The sequence below is a fragment of the Alligator mississippiensis genome, chromosome 5, assembly GCF_030867095.1.
Source record: "Alligator mississippiensis isolate rAllMis1 chromosome 5, rAllMis1, whole genome shotgun sequence".
Lineage (NCBI taxonomy): Eukaryota > Metazoa > Chordata > Crocodylia > Alligatoridae > Alligator > Alligator mississippiensis.
Window position 1 is genome coordinate 44,551,075 of NC_081828.1, and position 21,435 is coordinate 44,572,509.

General features: G+C 48.2%; 1 protein-coding gene across 2 annotated transcripts; it reads left to right on the forward strand.

Moving 5' to 3' along the window:
• The first annotated feature begins 829 nt into the window (after positions 1-829).
• On the forward strand, positions 830-6,887 carry PIGC (phosphatidylinositol glycan anchor biosynthesis class C). 2 transcript variants are annotated; one of them, XM_059728282.1, is made up of 2 exons: positions 830-946; positions 5,582-6,887. In XM_059728282.1, exon 2 carries the CDS (start codon positions 5,796-5,798, stop codon positions 6,687-6,689), a length of 894 nt encoding a protein of 297 aa, XP_059584265.1. In that variant the 5' UTR covers positions 830-946; positions 5,582-5,795; the 3' UTR covers positions 6,690-6,887. The 2 variants fall into 2 exon arrangements, with proteins under 2 accessions (XP_059584265.1, XP_006277640.1); XM_006277578.3 differs by lacking the exon at positions 830-946 and adding an exon at positions 4,190-4,274.
• Positions 6,888-21,435: the final 14,548 nt, after the last annotated feature.

The following is a 21,435-nucleotide window of genomic DNA, read 5'->3' on the forward strand; positions in this document are numbered from 1 at the left end:
AATGGGGATTCCACAACCTCCTAAGTAACCTCTCCAAAAGGTCATCGATGTTTGGGCTTTGGAGATGGAAGAGACCCACTTGGCTACAGTTCTCTTCAGTGTTACTACCTGGGTTGTTTAGCTTGTTCACTAAGAAGTATGGCTCAACAGGCCATCCCGTGTCTCTCCCAACAGTGCTAGACTGCCCTCTACAGTACATGAGTGTTATAAAGTATACTAAAGCTAACTCATCTGGCCTGGTTTTCATCAGCTGGACTGAGCTGTAAATAGGCACTTGGTCTCTCAGGCTGGGGAGACAAACGCAGCTAGACATGACACTGGGCACATTACTGCCTCATGTACCACTGGCTTCAGGCACCCATGAGCTTTAAGCCTGCTCATCCCATGAACTGCTTAGTTTGGGCAGACTTAACCTTTGCCAGCTGGAACATATCACACTAGGGCTGTGGACAAACCCCAGTAACAATTCCTCCTTGGCAAGAGGCCATGTCAGGAAACCCAAAGCATACAGCAGGGGTTGTGCTGTTACCTTTTGCTTCTTCCAAGGTTTACAGCGTTGCCTGCAGAGAGAGGCCATCGCACAGCTCATCCTTCTCTGGTGAGCGAGCAATAGCGGGTGTAACAGAGAGCCTGGGGCTCCCTGTTACTTCAAGGTAAAGGCAGCCCAGCCAGGGAACTCTGCAAGCTGGTTGCCAGGGCAAAAGGCTACTGGGCTATCAGCAAGCACCTGCGGGGGTCAGCGGACTGGATGCAGGCAGGGCCTGAGGAGCTTATAAGCCCAAGGCTGAGGCTGGCTGCAGGGAGTCTCTCTCTGGCTGCCACAGGGGAAGGAGCCCCTGCCCAGGAGAGACACCCAGGGGTGCTGGCCTGACCATTTGCTGCCTACAGGACCAGGGAGGCTCGGGGAACTTGAGAGGTACCCTGGCAGGGAGGCAGGCTGTGGCAGGTAAAGGTTTTCCCTCTTAAAGGGACAGAGGGCTGCTACTTTGTTATTATTTTGTTATAGCTTATGTTATGTTGTTGTTACCCTGGTGGTTTGGGAGGAGGCTGGAAGCGGCATGGAGGACTCATTAGTGTCCAGGGGGCACTTGACTGTCTTGTGCTCTGCCAGTGGCAGGCTCAAGGCTCAAGCAGTTATTGAGCCCAGGGCAGGCAGGGAGAGGAGACACAGCCAGACGGCGGCCGGGGGCCCAGCAGGCAGAAGCCAGGGGCCCAGTGACTGGAAGGGACAGATGTAAGCTAGTGCCTTAAACCAGGTCTGTCACAGTGGGCCCAGGCTAAAAGGCCTATCTAGATTAAAGGGGTCCCCACACAGGGGGGCTGAAACCCCACACAGGGAACAATGTTTCTGTAATACCTATGAGACATGGGGTGTGGTCAAGGGGAGGATTTTGAGCCATGCAATTAGCCTTTAAGGCAGGGATGGGGAACCTCTGGGCCGCCGGTTGGCTGGGGACTCCATTTCCCAGCGCCCTGCCCACATGGCTTGTGCCAGCCTCCATGGAGACCTCAGCTGCGCCAGCAGCGTGCACAGCAGAGCAGCACAGGGGGCTGCTCCAGAGCTGCTGGGAACATGGGACAGGAAGCTGGGGGGTGCTAAAACAGCCTTCCTGTCCATCCTGCAATGCTGAGCTGAGGGGGACGTGGCCAGGCCCTGGCAGGACACTTTGATTAGGAAGGGGTTTCCCCCCCCACCTCTGACCAGCCCAGCAGGGAATTGATAACACAGTGTTTATCACCCCTAACTCAGTGTTTATCAGCCTGTTAAGAAAACAACAGAGGGACATTACCAGCTACCTGTTGATTCTGCCTTTGTCCTGTCTGCCACAGCATGGACCGTAGCCAGCATGTGGCGTGCTAGCTAATGCTGAGAGGAGTCTGTGTAAGGCAGAGGGGACGGGGGGGGGGGGAGCAGGGAGAAGCTAGGCAGATGCTCTCTGCCAAGCTCCAGCCAGGGAGCAGAGGGGAGGGGCCCACTCTGCTGTGGAGCAGAGAGCTCCACCCAGCTCAGAGAGCATGCCAGGATGCTGGGGGAGTCTGGTTTAACTTAAACTAGCAAGGGGTCTGGGACAGACATTGAATAAACTGGTTTGACTCAAATCAGTTTAGTCTGATACTACATTCAACCAGGTTTATCTCAAACCAGTTTCAGCCATTTTCAAACTGGTTTATGTGCACTGAACGTCTGTTCTGTTACAGGTTTAAACCAGTTTCTGATCACTTAAACTGGTTTATGTGTAATGTCTGTCCCTAGCCTATGAGAAACTGAAGTCTCACCAGAAGTGGGCACAGGCTGGGCTTGCCCACTTACAGCCAGACTCTGTTAGACGTGTGGAACCCCACTCTCCCAATGGGAGTTGGGTCAATATATCAGAGGCAGCATTTTGCCCCTACTTAGCATTTCTCTGTGCAAGGAATTATTTATGTCTGCAGTTCACAGGTAGCACTGGGCCTTCTCCAGTTCATTTTCAAGCTCAAGTAAAGTACTAGTGGGATCTGTGTCTGAAGAGAGAACCAAAGTCTGCCTCTCCATCTTTCACCCTGACAGCCAAGGCCAGCCACAGACATGAGACCAGAATGTCTTTGACCTAGAAGCACAGCTTTGTTAGCAGGGGCACAGTATTCACTTTATCCCAGGGTGACTTACTGTAGATACAGTAAGTGCTGTGTGTCCTCTCTATAGTTAATTTTCCCCAAGGTACCCATTACTTCATGCAGATCAGCTCTCTTGCCACCTACTAGCTAGGTGCTGTAATAGCACATATTGCCAGCCTGGTCATGGGTCTTCTTTTTAATGGAGTAAATGTACTATAGGGTAAGATGTAAAGTAGATGACTTTATAGTGTCAACAGTTCACACCCTAAGGAAGCAGTGAAAAGGCAAAAGCATCTCAGTGCCTGGGAACCATAACTTTCGGTTACTTCCCTGAGCAAGCAGAGTCTGCCAAGGGTCACTTCCAGCACATAACTATTCCTTGAAAGACAATAACAGGTCCTTAGGGGGGACAGTAAAAATGCTTTGTCCTATATCAAGAACCCATTGCCAGGACTCTGTCTACACAACATCTGCAAAGGAGATTGACGCTTACATCCAACAGAAATCCTACCTTCACAGAGTTTGGCTCTGTGACCAGCCACCCTCCTTGCTGAGCTGGGAAGCAGTGCCTGGAGCGTGGCCAGTAGTTATAACAGGAAGCTGGGAAGAAAAAAGAATGTGTCATCCCCAGTTCTTGCAGCCCTGCCTAATAGCTCTCACTATGCACTCACAGCTGTGCAGACTGAAACCTTGCCTCACTTCACTGACTGAAAGGTAGTGATTGGATTTTACTCCATGATGGTACAAGTCATTTTCATGGGAGTCCACCTCTCCCCACCCCTAGGTGGGAGGCTCCAGGGTCTATCCAGTTAACTCTCAGCCTAGACAGCATTACCAACTGTGCCCTAAATATAGCTCTGGGAATCCTACCACCTCGAACCAGAAAGACAGATAGATCCATTCTCTAACCCTACGCCTAGCTCAAGCTGTCCCCATTAGTCCCCACCTGAGCAGCCTGACCTCGGGTACTAATTTGGAGAGGCCCAAAATATGATTGCTAAGCTGAGATGAGAGATCCCTATCTGCCGTATGCTCCACTGGAGCAAGAGACACCTTCCCGGCCAGTCTCCTGACTTCAATGCTGTGAGCCCACCCACCCCCAACCCCAGGGCTGGGGGTCCCATGGTCTATCCCGCTAACTCTGAGCCTGGACTGCATTACCTACTGGTGTCCTAAACATAGCTCTGGGATGGTTACAAACAGGGCTCAGTATAATTAGGTTGGACCATATTTTAATAAATTTAAATATTAATTTAGTATCAGGCCCCCTTTGCCAGAGATAATGATAATAATAATTATTATTATTATTTTTACCATTTTTGGGCCCCCTTCCTGTCTGGGCCCTGGGCAGCCATCCAGTTTGCCCATGCCTGTGTCCAGCCCTGAGGGCAGGGGCATGCACCTGCCAGCCTTGCTGGGCTCTTCTGCCTGTCCAACCCCCGCTCTCTTTCCTGCCCAGGGCAGGGGTCGGACTCGATGACTTACTGAGGTCCCTTCCGACCCCAGCATCTGTGAATGTATGAGGAGGCAGTAATACTGGAAGCCAGCAGATGGCACCCACTGCATTTTGAAAAGCTCCTGCTGCTCCCAGCTCGTTGTTTTGGCCTCTGTAGCAGAGCTGCGCAGACCAGGAAGTGTCTTTGCAGCCGGGAGCAGGGAGCAGGGGCTGGGGCCTGCAGGTAGGTATTCCCCACTACATCCCTCCCTTCCCCCTGGCACAATGCATCTGGCCACCTCTGTATCCCACTGGCTTTTGGGGGCTGCAGCGGGGCTGGCATCTGCGCTCGAGTCCCACCGACCTGGGAGCGTGTCAGCACTGTACAACAGGAGCAGGACAGCCCTGCTGCCCAGAGACCTGCTGAATCCCGGCAGGGGCCACCAGCTGCCCTGCTCGGCAGGCCTGCCCGAGGAGTGGGCCCGGAGGTCCCCAGGGGCTTTCCCTCCCCTTCACAGAATACCCTGGAGGCTTCGGTAAATGGCTGTGGGCTCAAAACCTGTGCCCTGACACCTGTTTGCAGCATGGTACAGTTGTGCTTTTCCAACATGCTTGGGGCTCAGTGCCAGCCCGCTTCCAAAGTCCTGGGGTGCAGCAAGAAGGGAAACATCTTTAGTGTCACACCCTCTGCTGGCAGCCCGGTAGATGCTCTGTCTGGCTGGCCCTGTTACACACACGCACACATACATGTGTCACCTACAGAGCCGTCCAGGCTGTGCATCCAGTGCCTGTTCCTTCTGTCACCTCCCTAGTAGTTGAGATCAGGGCTGATGCGGGAGCTGGCAGTCCCTTCATGTACTTGGCCAAGAGCAGGCTGCTCTCAGCATAGAGATGAGAATCTAACCCTTGTCCCTTGTTCTGTCAGGGTTCAGCGCAGGTGATCTCTAGAGGCATGTTGCAAAGCAAGGTTGATAGTCACTGAGGCTTTCCCTGTGCAGGGATGGGCTCTGCTTCTGTGAGCTGGGCCGTGGTTTTGGGCCCAGTCCTTCAATGAGTTCCAGGCAGGGATCCCCATAGCTGACTTCCCCCCTGCACACCCCAGTTCCTTACACTTTGGTGCGTGACTTTGGCAAGTTGCTCAGCAGCAGTGCTGAATTAAAACTGAGAGCTCTTATGTAATTCCCTGGACAGTAATGGCCCAGGATCCTCACTCCGGCATTCATTCTGCTCGGAGAGATTAAAGTGATTCAGTCAAGGTTGCAGGGACTGAGAGGCCAGAAACGTTGCAGAACTCAGGAATACTCCCACCGAGTGCCTTGGTCGGACCAGCTGCCACCTTCCCCAGCATTACCAGAGAAAGCCCCAGAAGATGCTGATGCTCCAGGATCTGGGGAGAAGCTACGGCAACTGATTGCTCACTGCAGTCACAGCTGTTCAGTAACTCCTCCTATACAAGATCAAGGCCCTGAGGGAAGCAGGAGACTTGAGAGTGGAGTTCGGGCCCTGAGATTTCTGATTTGCATTTCTCACCATCATGTGTTTGTCTTCTAGGAGTCCTGCTCAGCCTGCTAAGAGTGAGAAAGCGAGTCTCAGTCCCAGCCTGACTTGCTGGACAAGCAGCACTGATAAGCCTCCATCACAGAAAGGGGACATTGGGAAGTCATTTCTTTGCACGCTCCTAGAGAACCAGCCCTTCCATGCACGTGGCTCTCCCAGAGCTGCGTGAGGGGGATCTCAGCTCAAGCTGCCAGGGTTTGTTGGAAGAATGGGCTGTGCTCAGATGGAAGTGAACCCTACGAGACACTGGCAGAAGGTGCTGTATGAGAGGCAGCCTTTCCCAGATAACTACGTGGACCAGCGTTTCCTGGAGGAGTTGCGGAAGAATATCCATGCCCGGCAGTACCAGTACTGGGCAGTGGTGTTTGAGTCTGGGGCGGTAGTACAGCAGCTGTGCAGTGTCTGTGTCTTCATTGTCATCTGGTGGTACATGGATGACGGGCTGCTGAGCCCACAGTGGCTGTTTGGGGCAGGCCTGATCTCTTCTCTGATTGGCTACATCCTGTTTGATGCAATCGATGCAGGGGCAGGGAGGAAGGAGAATAGGCGGACACGGTGGGCGGACCTGAAGAGCACCCTGGTGTTTGTAGCCTTCACCTACGGCTTCTCCCCGGTGCTGAAGACTCTGACAGAGTCAATCAGCACAGACACCATTTACGCCATGTCAGTCTTCATGCTCCTCGGCCATCTGATCTTCTTTGACTATGGGGCCAATGCAGCCATTGTCTCCAGCACACTGTCCCTGAACATGGCCATCTTTGCTTCTGTGTGCCTGGCCTCCCGGCTGCCCCGTTCCCTGCATGCCTTTGTCATGGTCACCTTTGCCATCCAGATCTTTGCCCTGTGGCCCATGCTGCAGAAGAAGCTGAAGGCGCAGACACCCCGCTGCTATATAATGGTCACTGTGGTCTTTGCCTTGTCTGCGCTGGCTGGGTTGCTGACCATCTCCAGTGTTGGTGCTGTTCTCTTCACCCTCCTGCTGGTCTCCATTTCCTGCCTGTGCCCTTACTACCTTATCAGGCTGCAGTTGTTCAAAGACAACATCCATGGACCTTGGGATGAAGCTGAAATTAAAGAAGACCTCTCCAGGTTCCTCATGTAGGCTCATCCTTGGTGCTCAGAAAGCAGACTTTGCTGTTTGGAAGGACAGGCAGGACACCACAGCTGCCACCAACAGGACAGACTTTGGCCTTGGAGACATCTTGAGTGATGAAATTTCAGGAAAAAGGGTGGGTGATGTATACCCTTATAACAAAGTGTCATATAGGTCAGAATAAAATAAATTGCTTTGTGCTGACAACTTTTGTCCAAGATCCTGTTGAAAATACATGTATCACTCTTGTTATTACTAGCTCAGTTGTAGCACTCAGTAGTAATGAGGGGACCACTGGTGTTGAGAGGAGTCCAGGCTAACATTTTAATTACCATGTACTCTCACCCCCCTCAGACCACGTCTACCATCTACCACTACTACCATGGCAGGGAGCTCAAAATCAGTCAATGGCCACCACTTCCTTATCTATGCCAAGGCTGCTGTAGCTGCTGCTGGCAGAGTTAAACTATTGGTGTGCCTGTCCTCAGTCGGAAGGGATAGTGAGGCAGGCGACAGTGCTGTGAGAGGGACACTGGTGATTTGAGCGCGGGTCCCTCTTTTCTCTATAGAGTCAATTGCACACCAATGCTCTTAACTATTTACAGTTTATTGAATTATAATATACATATTATTTTTTATTATATATGTATCCTAATAGGTAACAGAACTTTCCAAAAATATTCTTAGCAATATCTTTTAACAACACCAAAGGTATACAGATACATATTTACAAAACGATAAGCCAAAAACCCATTATACCAAACTAACCCAATTCCATAACATTTTTGTACAACATATTTATAATTATGATTACAATTATACAAAACATGAGGCACAGTTTTACACGATATAAGGCATGTTTACCCCTGGATCCCAACTAGCAAGGGGCGCTTCCCCTTTCTATGGGTCTAGCTGGGAGGGAAACTTCCACCCAGGGCTTCCCTTGGGGGAGGGGGTGGAGTTGCCTTATTTCAGGAATGCCTCCCCTGCAGGACCCAACTCCACCAGCAGCTTACAGTTTTCTATGAGGAGCTGCCAACTGGGCCTCAGAGCCCTTCACTCAATCAGAGGCCCCACCAGTGTTGTCTGGTTCACTCCAAGACCTCCCCTCCTGGCCTTGTGCCCCACTTTGGGCACCAAGGGTTCTTCCAGCTCTTGTGGGGGGGAATCTAGTCGCTGCTGGCTGGGTTTACCTAGCCTTATTTCATAGATTTCATAGACATTAGGGCTGGAAGGGACCTCAGAAGATCATCGAGTCCAGCCCCCTGCCCAAAGGGCAGGAAGTCAGCTGGGGTCACAGGATCCCAGCAAGATAAACATCCAGTTTGCTCTTGAAGGTGTTCAATGTAGGCGCTTGAACCACCTCCGGCGGCAGGCTGTTCCAGACCTTGGGGGCTCGGACAGTAAAGAAATTCTTACTTATGTCTAGGCCTTCCCTTTCCTGGGCCCTGCTCTAGGCTCTGGGGCTCTTTTAGTTCTTTGGCTGGGCCACACTGCAGGGCTCCAGTTGTCCGGCTTATGCTGAGGCTAACCTTTCGGCCAGGCTGCACTGTGGGGCTCCGGTTATCCGGCTTATTCCGGGGCTAACCTGAGCAGCCTCAAGCTGCTCCCAGGGCAGGTTTTCTGTGTGCCGAACTGCACACCGCATGGGGCCCGAGCAGCCTCAAGCTGCTCCCAGGACCAGCTGTGTGTGTTGGTCTGCGCACCGCTCCGTCCAGCCCTCTGCTGAGGATACAGGCTCGAGCTGCCATGACTCGGTTGAGAAGAGTCCAAGCCAACATTTTAACTACCATGTAATCTCACCCCTGTCAGACCACGTCTACCACTACCATGGCAGGGAGCTCAAAACCAGTCAATGGCCACCACTCCCTTATCTATGCCAAAGCTGCTGTGGCTGCTGCTGGCAGAATTAAACTATTACTATAACTATTGCTTTTATCTACACTGGAGCCCCCTCCCCTGAAGTCTGCCAGACCTGCAAAGCGCAGTCTTCAGTCAGGTCCAGGGACTCCTCCCCCCCGCCAGTGTTTCACCAATCATCCAAAGTGTCCTTGTCCAAGCCGGGCTTGCCAGGCAAAAGCAGTGAGCCTGCCACACTAGTAATGGTGGGAAATGTTTAGCCAAAGTTTGCTACTCTTGGCAACATTCACTGATGCAATTTAAGGTTATTGGGACTGATTGAGTAAAGGAGCAGAGGAAGAACTTAAGTGGAGAGAGGGTGAGCCCCTGCTCACTGGGAAAGGAAGGGAAGGGAATGCACCTGTGGGTGACAGCAGGCAGTAAAGCAGGAAGAGAAGCGCCTGAGAAGATAAGGAAAGAGACCAAAGAATAGCATGTTGGTGGAGCAGAGCAGGCAAGGAGTGAATGGCATTAGCTGCCTTTGTATAAGCTTTCTCAGCTCTCTGGCCACAGAGCCAGAGTGCTGCATAAAGGCGCCACTACCAATGCAACAACAATAGCAACAAAACCAATCCTGAGAGTTAGTTGGGTGGAGGGGAGGTTTGTGCAAAGGAAAATTATCTGTACCACTTGGTATGAAGCTGGTAGGAATTCAGGGAAGACAGTAACGTAACCAACAGCCAGCAGAGGGGGCTCCCGACACACAAGTCAGGCCAGAGGCAGCACAGCCTACTCCAGAGCAGTTCTGCTATGATTTCTGTCTCTTTTTCCCTAAGTGCTAATTCCATCTGTTCCTCACCATGGCTCACTATCCCCTGCATATAACAGTACAATGAACTGCTGCTTGGGCAGAACTATGCTAGACAGATTCCTGAAGAGCACAAAGCCTCTTTAGGAAGTCAATATCCCCAGCAAATACAAGCAAGGGGGAAAGAAAACACATGTCTCTGTGTGTGTATATTATATTATCTCCACCCAGAGGGTACAGCTTAGTAGTTTAAGCCCCAGATTTGCAATGCCCAGACTTGCTGGAACCACAGGGTCAAATCCCAACAGGGTTAGTTCTCCCCTTCCTTCTCCCGAGGTAGATGTAAAGGGATCCCTGCTGGTTGTGGCATAGAGAGACTTTCAGCTGAAACCTGAGAATCTAAACTACTGTCTCCATTTTGCTTGGCTATTAGCAACCTCTTGGTCCAGCATGCAACAGCAGTTGAGAGATTCACAGAAGGGATTCTTGCTCGGATGTATTTGGCCAAAAGGCAGTCCTTCACTTGTCTTTCCCCTTGTATTGTTTTTCAGCTTGCTGCTTCACTGCCAGCCTGCTGCATCTTTGGAGCCCACCATATTTCTGTGCTGCTGTAGGAACCTTGCATACCTTGCTTTGGTATATGAGCAATTTCAGAAATTAAAAAAGGGGTTAAACGCTGACGTTTCCACTTTTCCTTTTGCCTCCCAAACAGAAGGCTGTAATGCACAGATAAAGCATCTTAAGCAGATCGTGTGCTCTGACAAGGCAGGAATGCCAATACTTCCATGGGGTTCACTAGGAAGCCTGCTGGTGCTCTGAATTTTACCTGGGAGATACCCAGATACTATGTTTCAGGGATTGGGATTTACCTTTGGATAGCTAGAAATGCCTTGTTCATCACAAGATAACACAAACAGACCCTAAACACCTGCCAGTGTAAAGTAATGAGATGTCCATCATTTCCCAAGACGACACAGGATGTCTTCAGAGTTTTTTTCAAGACATATGGAAGACCCACATTTTTCATTTTATGAATCAAAATGTTGGCTTGAGAGGTATGGCTGTGCAGAGCAGAGCATTTGTTCCGTTTCCCTAGAACAAACAGTGCAGGAGCATTCAATGGGATTGAACTATGGTGGTAAGCAGGTGGTATAAACACTGTCCAGAACGTTCCTCATCTCAAAGTGAACGATGACATTTGTTTAGTGCCTCGTGAGAAACTCCCACAGTCACCAAGCTACTCAGAAGACTCTTAACTCCATAAGAAACATGTCTATGTGGTCACAAAAAATGACCCTGATGTTTCAAAACAAACATCTCTAAAATAGTTGGTCTATGACCCACCCAGTTTTCAAGGTGACGAGTAGGGCAACTTAGTAGGGCTATGCAAAACAGCACCATTTCATTTTGACTTCTGTTTCGATGGGACTGTTTCATTTCAAGTTTTGTTTTCTTTCAAAACCGCTGTTCCATTTTGTTTCGTCAAAACGGTTTCTATGTTTTGCCCATAGGCTATGAGGAAGCATGAAACTGCCTATAACTTTGTCATTTCTTGCCTGATTTGGATGAAACTTTCAGGGATGGTAGCCCTTCTGAGGCCATGAAGGCGGCCATGTTTCAAGGAGATAGGTGCAAGGGTTTCTGGGAAACTGCACCTCAAAGTCTTGAAAGCAAAACTCGTGTCACGTGTGTGTGTTAAGGCACAGCAGGGTAAAAACTGCATGGGTGGTGGCCCCTGCTGAGGCCACAAAGCCTGCCAGCTTTCAAGGAGATAGGCACATCGGTTTCTGGGAAACTGCACCTCAAGCTGCTGACAAACAAAACTCGCAACATGTGTGACTGTGTGTGTGTTTTCCATCCCTCCCCCAGAGCACCGGGATTGGAAGGGACCTCAAGGAAGGATGACAGTCACTGGCCAGCTACACCGTCAATAATGAGAGCAGTCCTTTCCCCCTCTCCCCCTCCCTACTTTCTGTTTCCCTGCAGGCAAGCCCAGCTTCAGCTTTGAAACTCGAAACTTTCATAACTTTTCAACTGCTCTCGTTTCATTTCAAGGCTGTTTCAAAGCCCTTTGTTTCATTTTGATTTTGCTGTTTCCACCTCGAAACAAGTCAAAACAGCCTCCAAACGAAACAGCCGGAGAAATTTTGCACAGCCCTACTACTTAGCCCTGATTTGAGATAATCATTTTGATTCTTGCTAGAAAGCCTTTTCATCACCCCCAAATCATCCGCTATTCCCTCTCACTGGAGCTCCAGTTTGTGACCCTTGTCTCTCATTCTAGCTGGCAGAATTATTCTGAACTATGGTGTTAGGGCGCTCACCCAGAAGAGAGTCTGGCTTCCAGTTTCCACTTGAAGGACCGTTTATGAATGTTACATGGAGGTCACTGGATAAAATAGAGAAATAACTATAGGAGTCCGGGACCAAAACTCCAGACTCTTCCTTCCCTTCTGAATGCCCAAACCACTGCACCACATAGTATCAGGGTCTTGCTTTACTTCCTTCCTGGTCCCACAGTCCTTTTATTCCTCTTGGCATGGTAGCACAGCTGCAACAGGACAGAAGAAGGATGCTTCCACCTAGCCTATTCTCTAGCTTGGTAGTGTCAACACCTCCTTAGAGGGTGAATTCCTTTATGTTGAGGAGGGCCTAGACTCCTGATTTGCCACTTTCTGGAAGTGCTCTAACCAGTAGGCTATCCTTGAGAGGGCAGCCTACAGCTGTCCCCAGCCCCTGTCTTCCAAAAAATACATCAATGATCCCTCCTTCATTTGTCAAAGAACCAGTAGAGGTACTTACTCTCAAAGAGCAGGTTCTGGACTGCAGATCCAGAGTGGACAGTGGTTCTTGCCTGAAGTCCCTCTCAGGCACCTAAGCTTTGGAGAGGAAAGGGAACACACTCTTGGACTTAGTGTTTCCTCTTAGCTAGCTCTAGGCCACTCCCTGCCCAGCATATATACTTTTGGGATCATGTTTTTGAGGCACCTCATTCCCACCCTGCGCTGTAGAGGGAGTTCGGAGACCTAACTCTTGGTTTTGGATTTCCTTCTAGGGACCTAATGCCTAAAAGTGAAGCAATGCAGCTTGTGGGTACCCAAGTGCCTTCATTGTGTGCAGTGGAGGTGTGGGCTTTCTTCAGAGTAAGGCCTAAGCCTTAGCCTTAGCCTTACTCTGAAGAAAGCCCACACAAAAACATTTCACTGGGAGGCAATATTGCTGAACTTCCTTTCCCTGAATTCCCCTCCTTATACTCTTCAGCAAGTGGGACACTAGCTGTGGAAATAGGACCTTTGTACACCGGCAGTCCAGGAGCTGCTTAGCCCTTATTTGAAGTCATAGTTTATTGTTTGCATCAACAAAATGAATAGGAAAAGTATTAACTGATTAAATCAGATCCACATGGGCTGTACTGCTGTCAAAACCAATGGGTGTTTTGTCACTAATTTCAATGAGATACAGGATCATGCCCAGTAAATTTAGATGAGGAATAAGCAACAGGAAGAAAAGCTAAACTGTGTGTCTGATCCAAAGCCCAGGGACTCAACAGGGGCCTTTTAACTGACTTCAGAGGCCTTTGATCAGATTCTAAGATACCACCTTCATAAAAATCTCCCTTGTACAAATGCTTTTGGGCTCTGAAAGATGAATAAAAATGGCAGGATGGAATTCCTCTGCACAAATGACTTCCAATCGCATGTGATGGGCTTATAAGTGAAAAGCCATTTGTTTTTCCTCTCCCACTCCTTGCCGCTGACTCTACACATGGCTTCACAAAGTCTTTCAGTCGCACAGCGTCACTAATAATAAAAATCCTGCCGTCGGGGAATTCTGGAATCTGAACGCTGCAGAGCACAGAAACTCCTCTTTGGGAGAACGTTCTAGCTGAGACAAGAACATTTTTCTCTTAATGTTTAATGAGGCATCTGTGGCCTGTTACAGCCAGCAGAGCTAGAAAAACAAGGCATCCCTTTCATTCACACTGTCAGGTAGAAAGAAAGAGCTGGGAACCTGTGTGCCGAGAAGACTAACCTGTGTGCTGTGGGACACGCTCACAGATTGCTTTTAGAAGACCTCTCAGAATCGCCGCCTGCTTTAAGTAAGGTACAAACAAGGGACTTTTGAAAAATGATGTGTTGTCCCCGAGAAAGTTTATTAGAAGATTGGAATGACAAAAGATCCTATGAAAGAAGAATTGTGATACCACCTCCTTTGTCCTTTTGCTAATCTGGCCCGGGGGGACATTTTATTAAACAAACAATATCATGTTAGAACTAAAGTGTCATCTCAGCGTGTGTAGCGCGTTCCTCGTGACTTGTAGGAAATGAGTAAGTGACTCTGGTGTTCCCAACACCTCCGGTTCTTTATGGAGGTTATGTCACCTGCCAAGCTCTAAATGCTGTCGTTGTCACGGTGATGGTTGCGCCTCAGTTTTTTGTTTTTAATTGAAGCGAAACCACTAAAGATCAAGAACTCACACCCCAGCCTCATAGCAGCAGCAAGCTTGCCAGACATACCTAATTAGCAATCAGGAGATGTTTCAGTTGTATTTCCCATTATTTCTGTATGAGTAGATTTCCAAAAAAGCTGTTCTGCAACTGTCAGCTCCTGGCTTGTTTGAAATGTCCCATGATGATCTGGACTAATGACATCATAGCACTTCCGTTCAAAGTAGAAGCAACGAATCTGCCTATAGGGAAGTGTTAATGTTCATTTCATTCAGAGTTGAGCCGGTAAATAACAGTTTCCCCTGATTCAGGTCACTCAAAGAAGCATACTGGATTTCAGATGTAAGATCTGCGTCTGCTTTTGGTTGAAGCTCTGTTAATCACCACAAAGTTTAATTAAACTTTTTTGGTAGCAGAGCTCTAGGACATTTCCTTGGCAAATGCGAGTAAGATTTTCTTCCTTATAACTTCATTATAAGCTGAAGCTGTAATTCTTCATTGAATTGAATTTCTGGCACGGTTTCATCCGTATCATGGACCAGGCTGTAAGGCCAGGTACAATACTGAGGATTTGGCAGCAAAGTTAATTCATTCCTTTGCTCAGGAGCTGATCCAAATGAGTGTCACACCAGGGTTTTCAGGCTGAGGAAAAAGTGTATCTGCAGTAAACAGGACTTTGAGGCAAGAATTACTTGATTGCCTGGAAGTATTAGGAAGGAGATGAAATGAACCAGCTTTTAGAACTGCAGCATGAACACCCAGACCATAACAAAAGTAGTCCATTATGATAGGTCCAGCTCATAACAGAATGGCTGCCCCTTCTATTTGCTGAAGAACTGACCTAGCAAACAGAAAGAGCAATACACATAAGGACATGTCTACTTCTGAGGTGATATCTCAGTTATTAGAACATGCAAAAGAGCCTCTGCAACACTTATGCAGACAAAACTCTTGAGGTAAAGGCAATACCTTTTTTTAGACCAACTAAATAGTAGCAAAAAATTCTTTGCAAGCTTTTGGGCCCAAACACCCTTCTTCAGGCAAAAGAGAATTCAAAGATTGTAACATTTTCTAGGTCGAAAAGAAACTTAATATTGCATAGGGGAACTGAGAGTAGAGTCCCCTGGGTGGAAAAGTCCATTTGTAAAAAAGCTGCTTTGCGAGTGTGCAAATTAAGCACAGACAAAGGTTGAAGCAGGCTGGTTACCTGGAGGTGTCAGATGGGAGGCAGGGTGTTGAATTTTACTTCTTTCTTGTTCAGTTGTGAAGTTTTCATTTCAAAATGGCTAATTACGAGATTTTCCATGTTTCAGGGATACTGGTTGTAGCCGTATTGATCTAAAGGCATAGGCAGACAAAACTCTTCGGGTAGAAGTGATATCTTTGCAACATTTAGATGGCTGACATGCAACATCTGTATAGCAATTTGCACAAAAGCACTCAGATGCAACAATGATGAGTGTACAAATAGATGGTGAGACAGAACAGGTGGTGGCACCAGTTGATTGCAGTGACTGGGATAAATTCTTTGTAATGTAAATTGACAGAGCAAGTTCAGTCTGATTAATAGTGCTGAAAAATGGATACGGAGCTACCACCATTGAGACAGCACCAGCCCAGCCAGTCCACCTAATTTTATACCGCAATACAATAAAATTCCCTGAAGTCTTGTTTCTTAGCAACAGTGCTTGACCTTATGGCTTATAGAAAACTTGAGTCTTAAAATTATGGTTGTGAACAGAGGTAGAAAGCAATTGTGTGTGCCTATGTCAAAAAGATATCAAAGCTAAAAAATTGCTAAATGGGCCTGGTATTGTGTTGCAAGGTTACACAATGCAAAAATCTGCTGCATGGCAAGAGTGTCCCTGTAACACGTCTCCAATTAGTGAATGTGTGGTGTTAAAGAACTGGCTTGGGACCAACCAGCTAAGCAGCAGCTCCAAAGAAAAGGGCCCAGGGGTGCACAACAAGCTAAACATGAGTCAATAGTGTACCCTTGTTGCCAAAAAGGCTAACTTCATACTGGGTTGCATTAGTAGAAGCATTGCCAGCAGATCAAGGGAAGTAGCTATTCCCTTCTATTCTGTACTCGTGAGGCCACATCTGGAGTACTGGGTCAAGTTTTGGGCCCCCCACTACAGATGCAGACAAGTTTGAGAGGGTCCAGTGGAGGGCAACAAAAATGGTCTGGGGCACATGACTTCTGAAGAGAAGCTGAAGGAACTGGGCTTATTTAGTCTGCAGAAGAGAAGACTGAGAGGGGATTTGATAGTGTCCTTTAACTATCAAAAGAGTGGTTACAAAGAGGATGGAGCTGGACTGTTCTCAGTGGTGATGGAACAAGGAGCAATGGTCTCAAGTTCCAGCAAGGGAGGCTTAGGTTAGATATTAGGAAAATCTCTCCCACTAGGAGAATGGTGAAGCACTGGAACAAGTTACCTATAGAGCTGGTGGTGGAATTTCCATCCTTGAAGGTTTTTAAAGGCCAGCTCAACAAAGCCCTGACTGGAATGATCTAGTTGAGGATGGTCCTGCTTTGAGCAGGGGGTTGGATAGATGTCCTCCTGAGGTCCCTTCCAACCCTCATTTTCTACGATTCTAACACCATGAAATCACTAAAGGGGACATGAGGCAATGATCTGGAGAAAGCATCTCTTGGGTTGTAGTTCTAGCACAGCTTGGAGGCTTGGGTTGGATGAACAGTCCTACCTTTCGCTAGTTTAGCTATCTTCTGCACTGGGGTTTCCAAAAACGTCTAAGGATAGGCAGAATATAACTGTGCATAATTACACATAATATTGACTTCATGGTTTGCTGACATTGACAAGGTAAACAGTAAATCAGTGGAACTCTTTGGCTGTTGTGATATAGATGCATTGATAAGGTTCCCTTCTAGCCTAAAACAAATCTAAACCTTTGCAAGCTGACAAAAGAACTCCTAACCCAACAGTAACAAGGAAACGGTTAAATAGTATTCTGCAGGTGCAGTTTCTTCATTTTAAATTGCGGTTTCAATCTCCACTGGACTAAAGTACTTTAAATGGGACATTCTCATTTGATTTGAATCAAGCCCAACTTGTCAGTAATTCTAAACCGGTTAGGGATAATCCTTGTTCATCAGGGGAAATCATTACAATGTGCTGCCTGGAATCTTCATCTATGCAACAAGCCATCCTTCTAGCCTGCATTGGGAATGATACAAAAAAAAAGGAAAAGAAAAAAAAGCACATTTAAATACAACAGTGGCCATTTGCAATAAGCGGGGTACATGCCTCCCACGTGAGTGACTGATAGCTGATGCTGTTCCTCAGTCTGTGGATGAGTTAAGTGACAAGAAAACTGACTGGTAATGGACTATGGATCTTAAGTCACCAATTCAAAGTCAGCCTAGGTCAGAAATTGTCACCTGAGAACAGCTTTGTAGTCTGGCCTTTATTTGCCTTTTTCATGTATTTACAACACATACACTACAATGTTTTATAGGTGGGTAAACTGACACAGGCAGATTAAGCCACTTGCTCCAAGGTGATACTGCAAGTTAGTGAAAGCTGGCACAGATCCCAGCACAGGGACTGAAATACCAATAGGAAGGGCAGTGGCAGTTGAAGCAGGGTAAAACAAGGAGTGGTGCCCAGAAGAAGTCCGCAGCTGGGAATAGTTAACAGGATAACTACCAGTTAGGGAGGAACCAAACTGTCACCTCTGCTCCCCCATTTCTGCTTTCTTCATTATCGCCATTGTAGATCATATGGGGCACACGTTTGGTTTGGCCTTCTTCCTGAGGCTTGGCCTTCTTGTGTTTACTAGGGCTGTGCAAAGCTTCGGGTGCCGATTCAATTCAGAGGAGATTCGGCCCGATTCGGTGGCCGAATCCGAATCTAATCAGGGGACCAATTAAAAGATGCGAATCAATGTGAAGCTCTCCAAATCTTTGGAAAAGATTCGGAGAGCTTTGGTGATTCAGGCAGTCCCCGCACACTTCAGAAGGGAGCTGGACCCAGACTCTGAGCTAGTAAGTAGGGGGCGGGTCATGGGGGGAGACAGAGGAGCGTGGAGGGGACCATGGGGGGGACCCCTGCCAGGCCTCATCCCCTTCCTGCTCCCCCAGCCCCCCGAGCACCCCCCCCCCAGCCCCCACCATGGCTGCCCCGCCTGCCCCAGCTCCTGGTTGTTTAAAAAAAATACCCTACTCACTGGGTGCTGCCAGGCAGGGGGCTAATCCCTACTGCCCTACGCTGTGTGGGGGGCTCTGTCACAAGCCCCACAACCCCTGCCCACTCTCCCAGCCCCCACCATGGGTGCCCCACCTGCCCCAGCTCCCAGCCATTTAAGAAAAAACAAAACAAAACAAAACCCCGGGACTCACCGCTCCTGCAGCAGTCTCAGGGCTTTGTACAGAGCCCCCCATGCAGCGCGGGGTAGTGGGAATTGCTCCCCCCCCCCCCACCTGGCAGGAGATGGTGAGTAGGGGCAGATTTTTTTTGTAAGGGCCAGAGCTGAGGTGGGTGGGGCAGCCATGGGGGTGGGGGCTCATGGCAGAGCCCCCCATATCTCATGGGGCAGTGGGGGGGCAGCAGGGACTGCCCCCTGCCTGGCAGCACCTAGTGAGTAGGGGCCTTTTTTTCAAAGAGCCAGGAGCTGGGGCGGACGAGGCAGCCCTTGAGAGCAGGCAGGGGATGGGGCCTGTGTGATTCGGAGATTTGGCTGATTTGGCAGGAGCTGAATCTCCAAATCAGATTCGGCCAAATCGATTTGGGACAGTGATTCGAATCACTGAATTGAATCACTGTCCCTCAAATCAGCCAAATCTGAATCCAAAGTGAATACTAGCTGCTTTGCATAGGCCTAGCATTTACCACTTAAATAGCATGCAGAGACATGCAAATAGATACACATCTACCTCCTGGCAAGTGCCCCCATCACTGCAAGCTCTATAATCTGTAAGAGCCAGCTCTGTAACCCCCAAATTCTCCATGGTTCTCTACCTCAATGACTTGGGACAGTGAGTCCCACAGTTAAGAGTTTTGGCAAGGTAAATAATTTACAACTCCACTCTCCCTCCATCTCTCTGCCGGGGTACCAGTGTTCACAGAAAACTGCCTGGCTGGAAAGGGAATTTGTGCCCCTGTCTCCTTCCACCCTTTGGGAACCACCAGCCCTTCCCACCTCCTGGATGCTAGAGGAGTGTCTCCCAGCTCTTGGAATCTCTCATTCAACCTGAATGTGATGCACTTCCATTATGAATGATGCTTACTTGTTTCTTTTTGCTCTTCTCCAAATTTCAGCACACTTGTTTCTTTCACTTGTCCCTAGGAGGTAAACTGAAGCCCTTTTGCCTTTATTTGTTCCCTTTTCCCAAGATCAGAAAGGCCTTGTTTGAGGAGAAGCAACAAATCCCTCTCACTGAGTTTACACCTACCCACTCCCTACAGTTTGTCATTTGAGCCAATATAGGACCTGAAAATAATCGAGAAGGCAGAGGGATAATTAGCAGCTCTCAGGCAGCAAAAGGTCTCAGCACTGGATTAGAACAGGTTACTGTTATAGGAACGCTACAGAAGCAGGTGAAGCAAGGCACAGGTTTTGGATGCAACTAGGGAATTAAGCTCAACGTGGACAAGGACCAGACCCTTCAAACTAGCTCAGGCAAGACAAAGCCTGGTTCAGCACCTTTACCAGAACTGGTCTCAGCTACAATGAATGAGTTTGTTGTGTACACACAGGGTATTTAGGCTATTTTCTGAACTAATGCAGAGGATGAAAACCCTGCTTTGTTCCCCAGCCTAGTTTACATTAGGGCACTGGAACAAAAGTTTCCCACTGTTACTATCAGTACAGTTCCATTAGAGATAGCGAAGATAGGAGCTCTAGTAAAAACAAGCCTCACCTAGTTCCTCATGTCTTGCTTGAAGCCTCTGTCATCAGGGCCAGCCCAGAGCAGGTCTGAATATTGACACCAGGAGGAAAAGTGGTGGCCATGAGAGCCTTGTCTATACTTTTGCTGACACCAGTACTGGTGAGAAAAATCTTAGTCTAGATTGTTTGTACTTTAACATGCAGCTTTTGCAGGACTGAAAATGTAGAGCGCTTTTTGGTTCATTATCACTTCATTATTTTTGTTCTCTTAATAAATGTTGTATTTGCATCTCTCAAAAAATACCTCTGTGTCCTCAATTCATTTCTGGTCTGTAGCTATTACGTGTGCACAATCAATCAGTCACACATTGTTTGCATATTCATTTTGTGAGATGTCATCCTGTTGTTCTATTTGAAAAAAAAAATAAATAGAAACATCAGATTTACCTTCCCTAGACAGTTTCTTTAATGCCTCTTTCAGGTTACATTTTAACTCCTCACTAAACTGAGCAGCCTTTTGGCAATGAAGGGAAACACAGGATCTTTTCATGAAGATCCACATTTTATTTCTTACTTGCCATGGGGCAAGATGTATTAAAAAGACCACAGATAAATGCATTGAACCATTTTGGCTGTGATTCTACAAGAGGATCCATTCACAAAGGCATTCAGGGAAGGTTAGGGGGAGGTTAGATTACATTAAAAATGGCTACCAGAGCTAACTTAGTTCACCCAGGTGCAGATGTTACACCAGTTAGGCCAATCTAAGTATGAACTGTACAGAAGTTCAGGACAGTTAGATTGGTCTAAAAATGGTTAACCTGATCTAAGTTAACCCTGCCTCTAACATACACCTGACTTAGATTGGGCCGGCTATTTTTAGATTGATCTAACTGTCCCAAACTTCTGTACAGCTCCTACCACAGCCTTGGGGCCAGGAAAGCCCAGCTGCCAGCCCAGCACTAGCTGTAAAGCTGCATTTTCCCCACTTCCTCCCTGGCACCAGGCTACTTTTAGCCCCCCCGGCCCCAGGGGCTAAAAATAGCCTCTGGTCATGGCGGGGTGGGGAAGAGAGCTCCCTATCGCTGTGCGAAACCTTGAGCCTCCCTGATCCTACCAAATGCTCCTGGACTCCAGCAACACCCCCCACGGACCCTGCCTACCCACCAATTCCCCAATCCCTCCTGTGGATGCTGCCTGCTCCCCCCCCCCAATTCTACCACAAACCCCACTAACCCCCACTTCCTTGACCACCCTGTGGACCCCATCTGCCCCCTGACCCTCCCACAGACCCTGCCTGACCCCCCCAAGCCCTCCCTGCTTGCCTCCCCATCCTGACTTACCTTTTATTGGGGTGGCATTTTAAACTTGATCTAACCTCCCCCTAACATTCCTGAATGTCTGTACACACCCAAAGAGTCCACTGGTGGGCCAGGGACTGAGTTTAAAAAAGGGTTGGAAAAGTTCTGGTTTGTTGATCATCATAGTACAAGATCATCAAAAAAAAGATTGTAATAATTCTGTCCCTTGTAATTTTATTGCATTAGGTTTTGTTGCAATCCGTGATTAGCTGCCAGTCTCTTCTTTTTATGAAGCGTCCAAACATATAAAGATATATCATTGCATTCTGGTGCACTACAGTCTCATAGTGTGTGATATCTCCAAGAAGCTTTGATGGAATCTCAGCAGCATGTCCTGTCCTCTTTATTTTAGATAGAAGGGCTTCAACACAGTCCAAAAATTGTTTGCAGGGGCTTTTGATGGAAGAAGAAAATGGTTTCATAGAAAAACTGTGCACTGAAAC

Bases quoted from the DNA above. Each gene is read 5' to 3' on its own strand.
- PIGC (XM_059728282.1), top strand. From the start codon at position 5,796: ATGGGCTGTGCTCAGATGGAAGTGAACCCTACGAGACACTGGCAGAAG.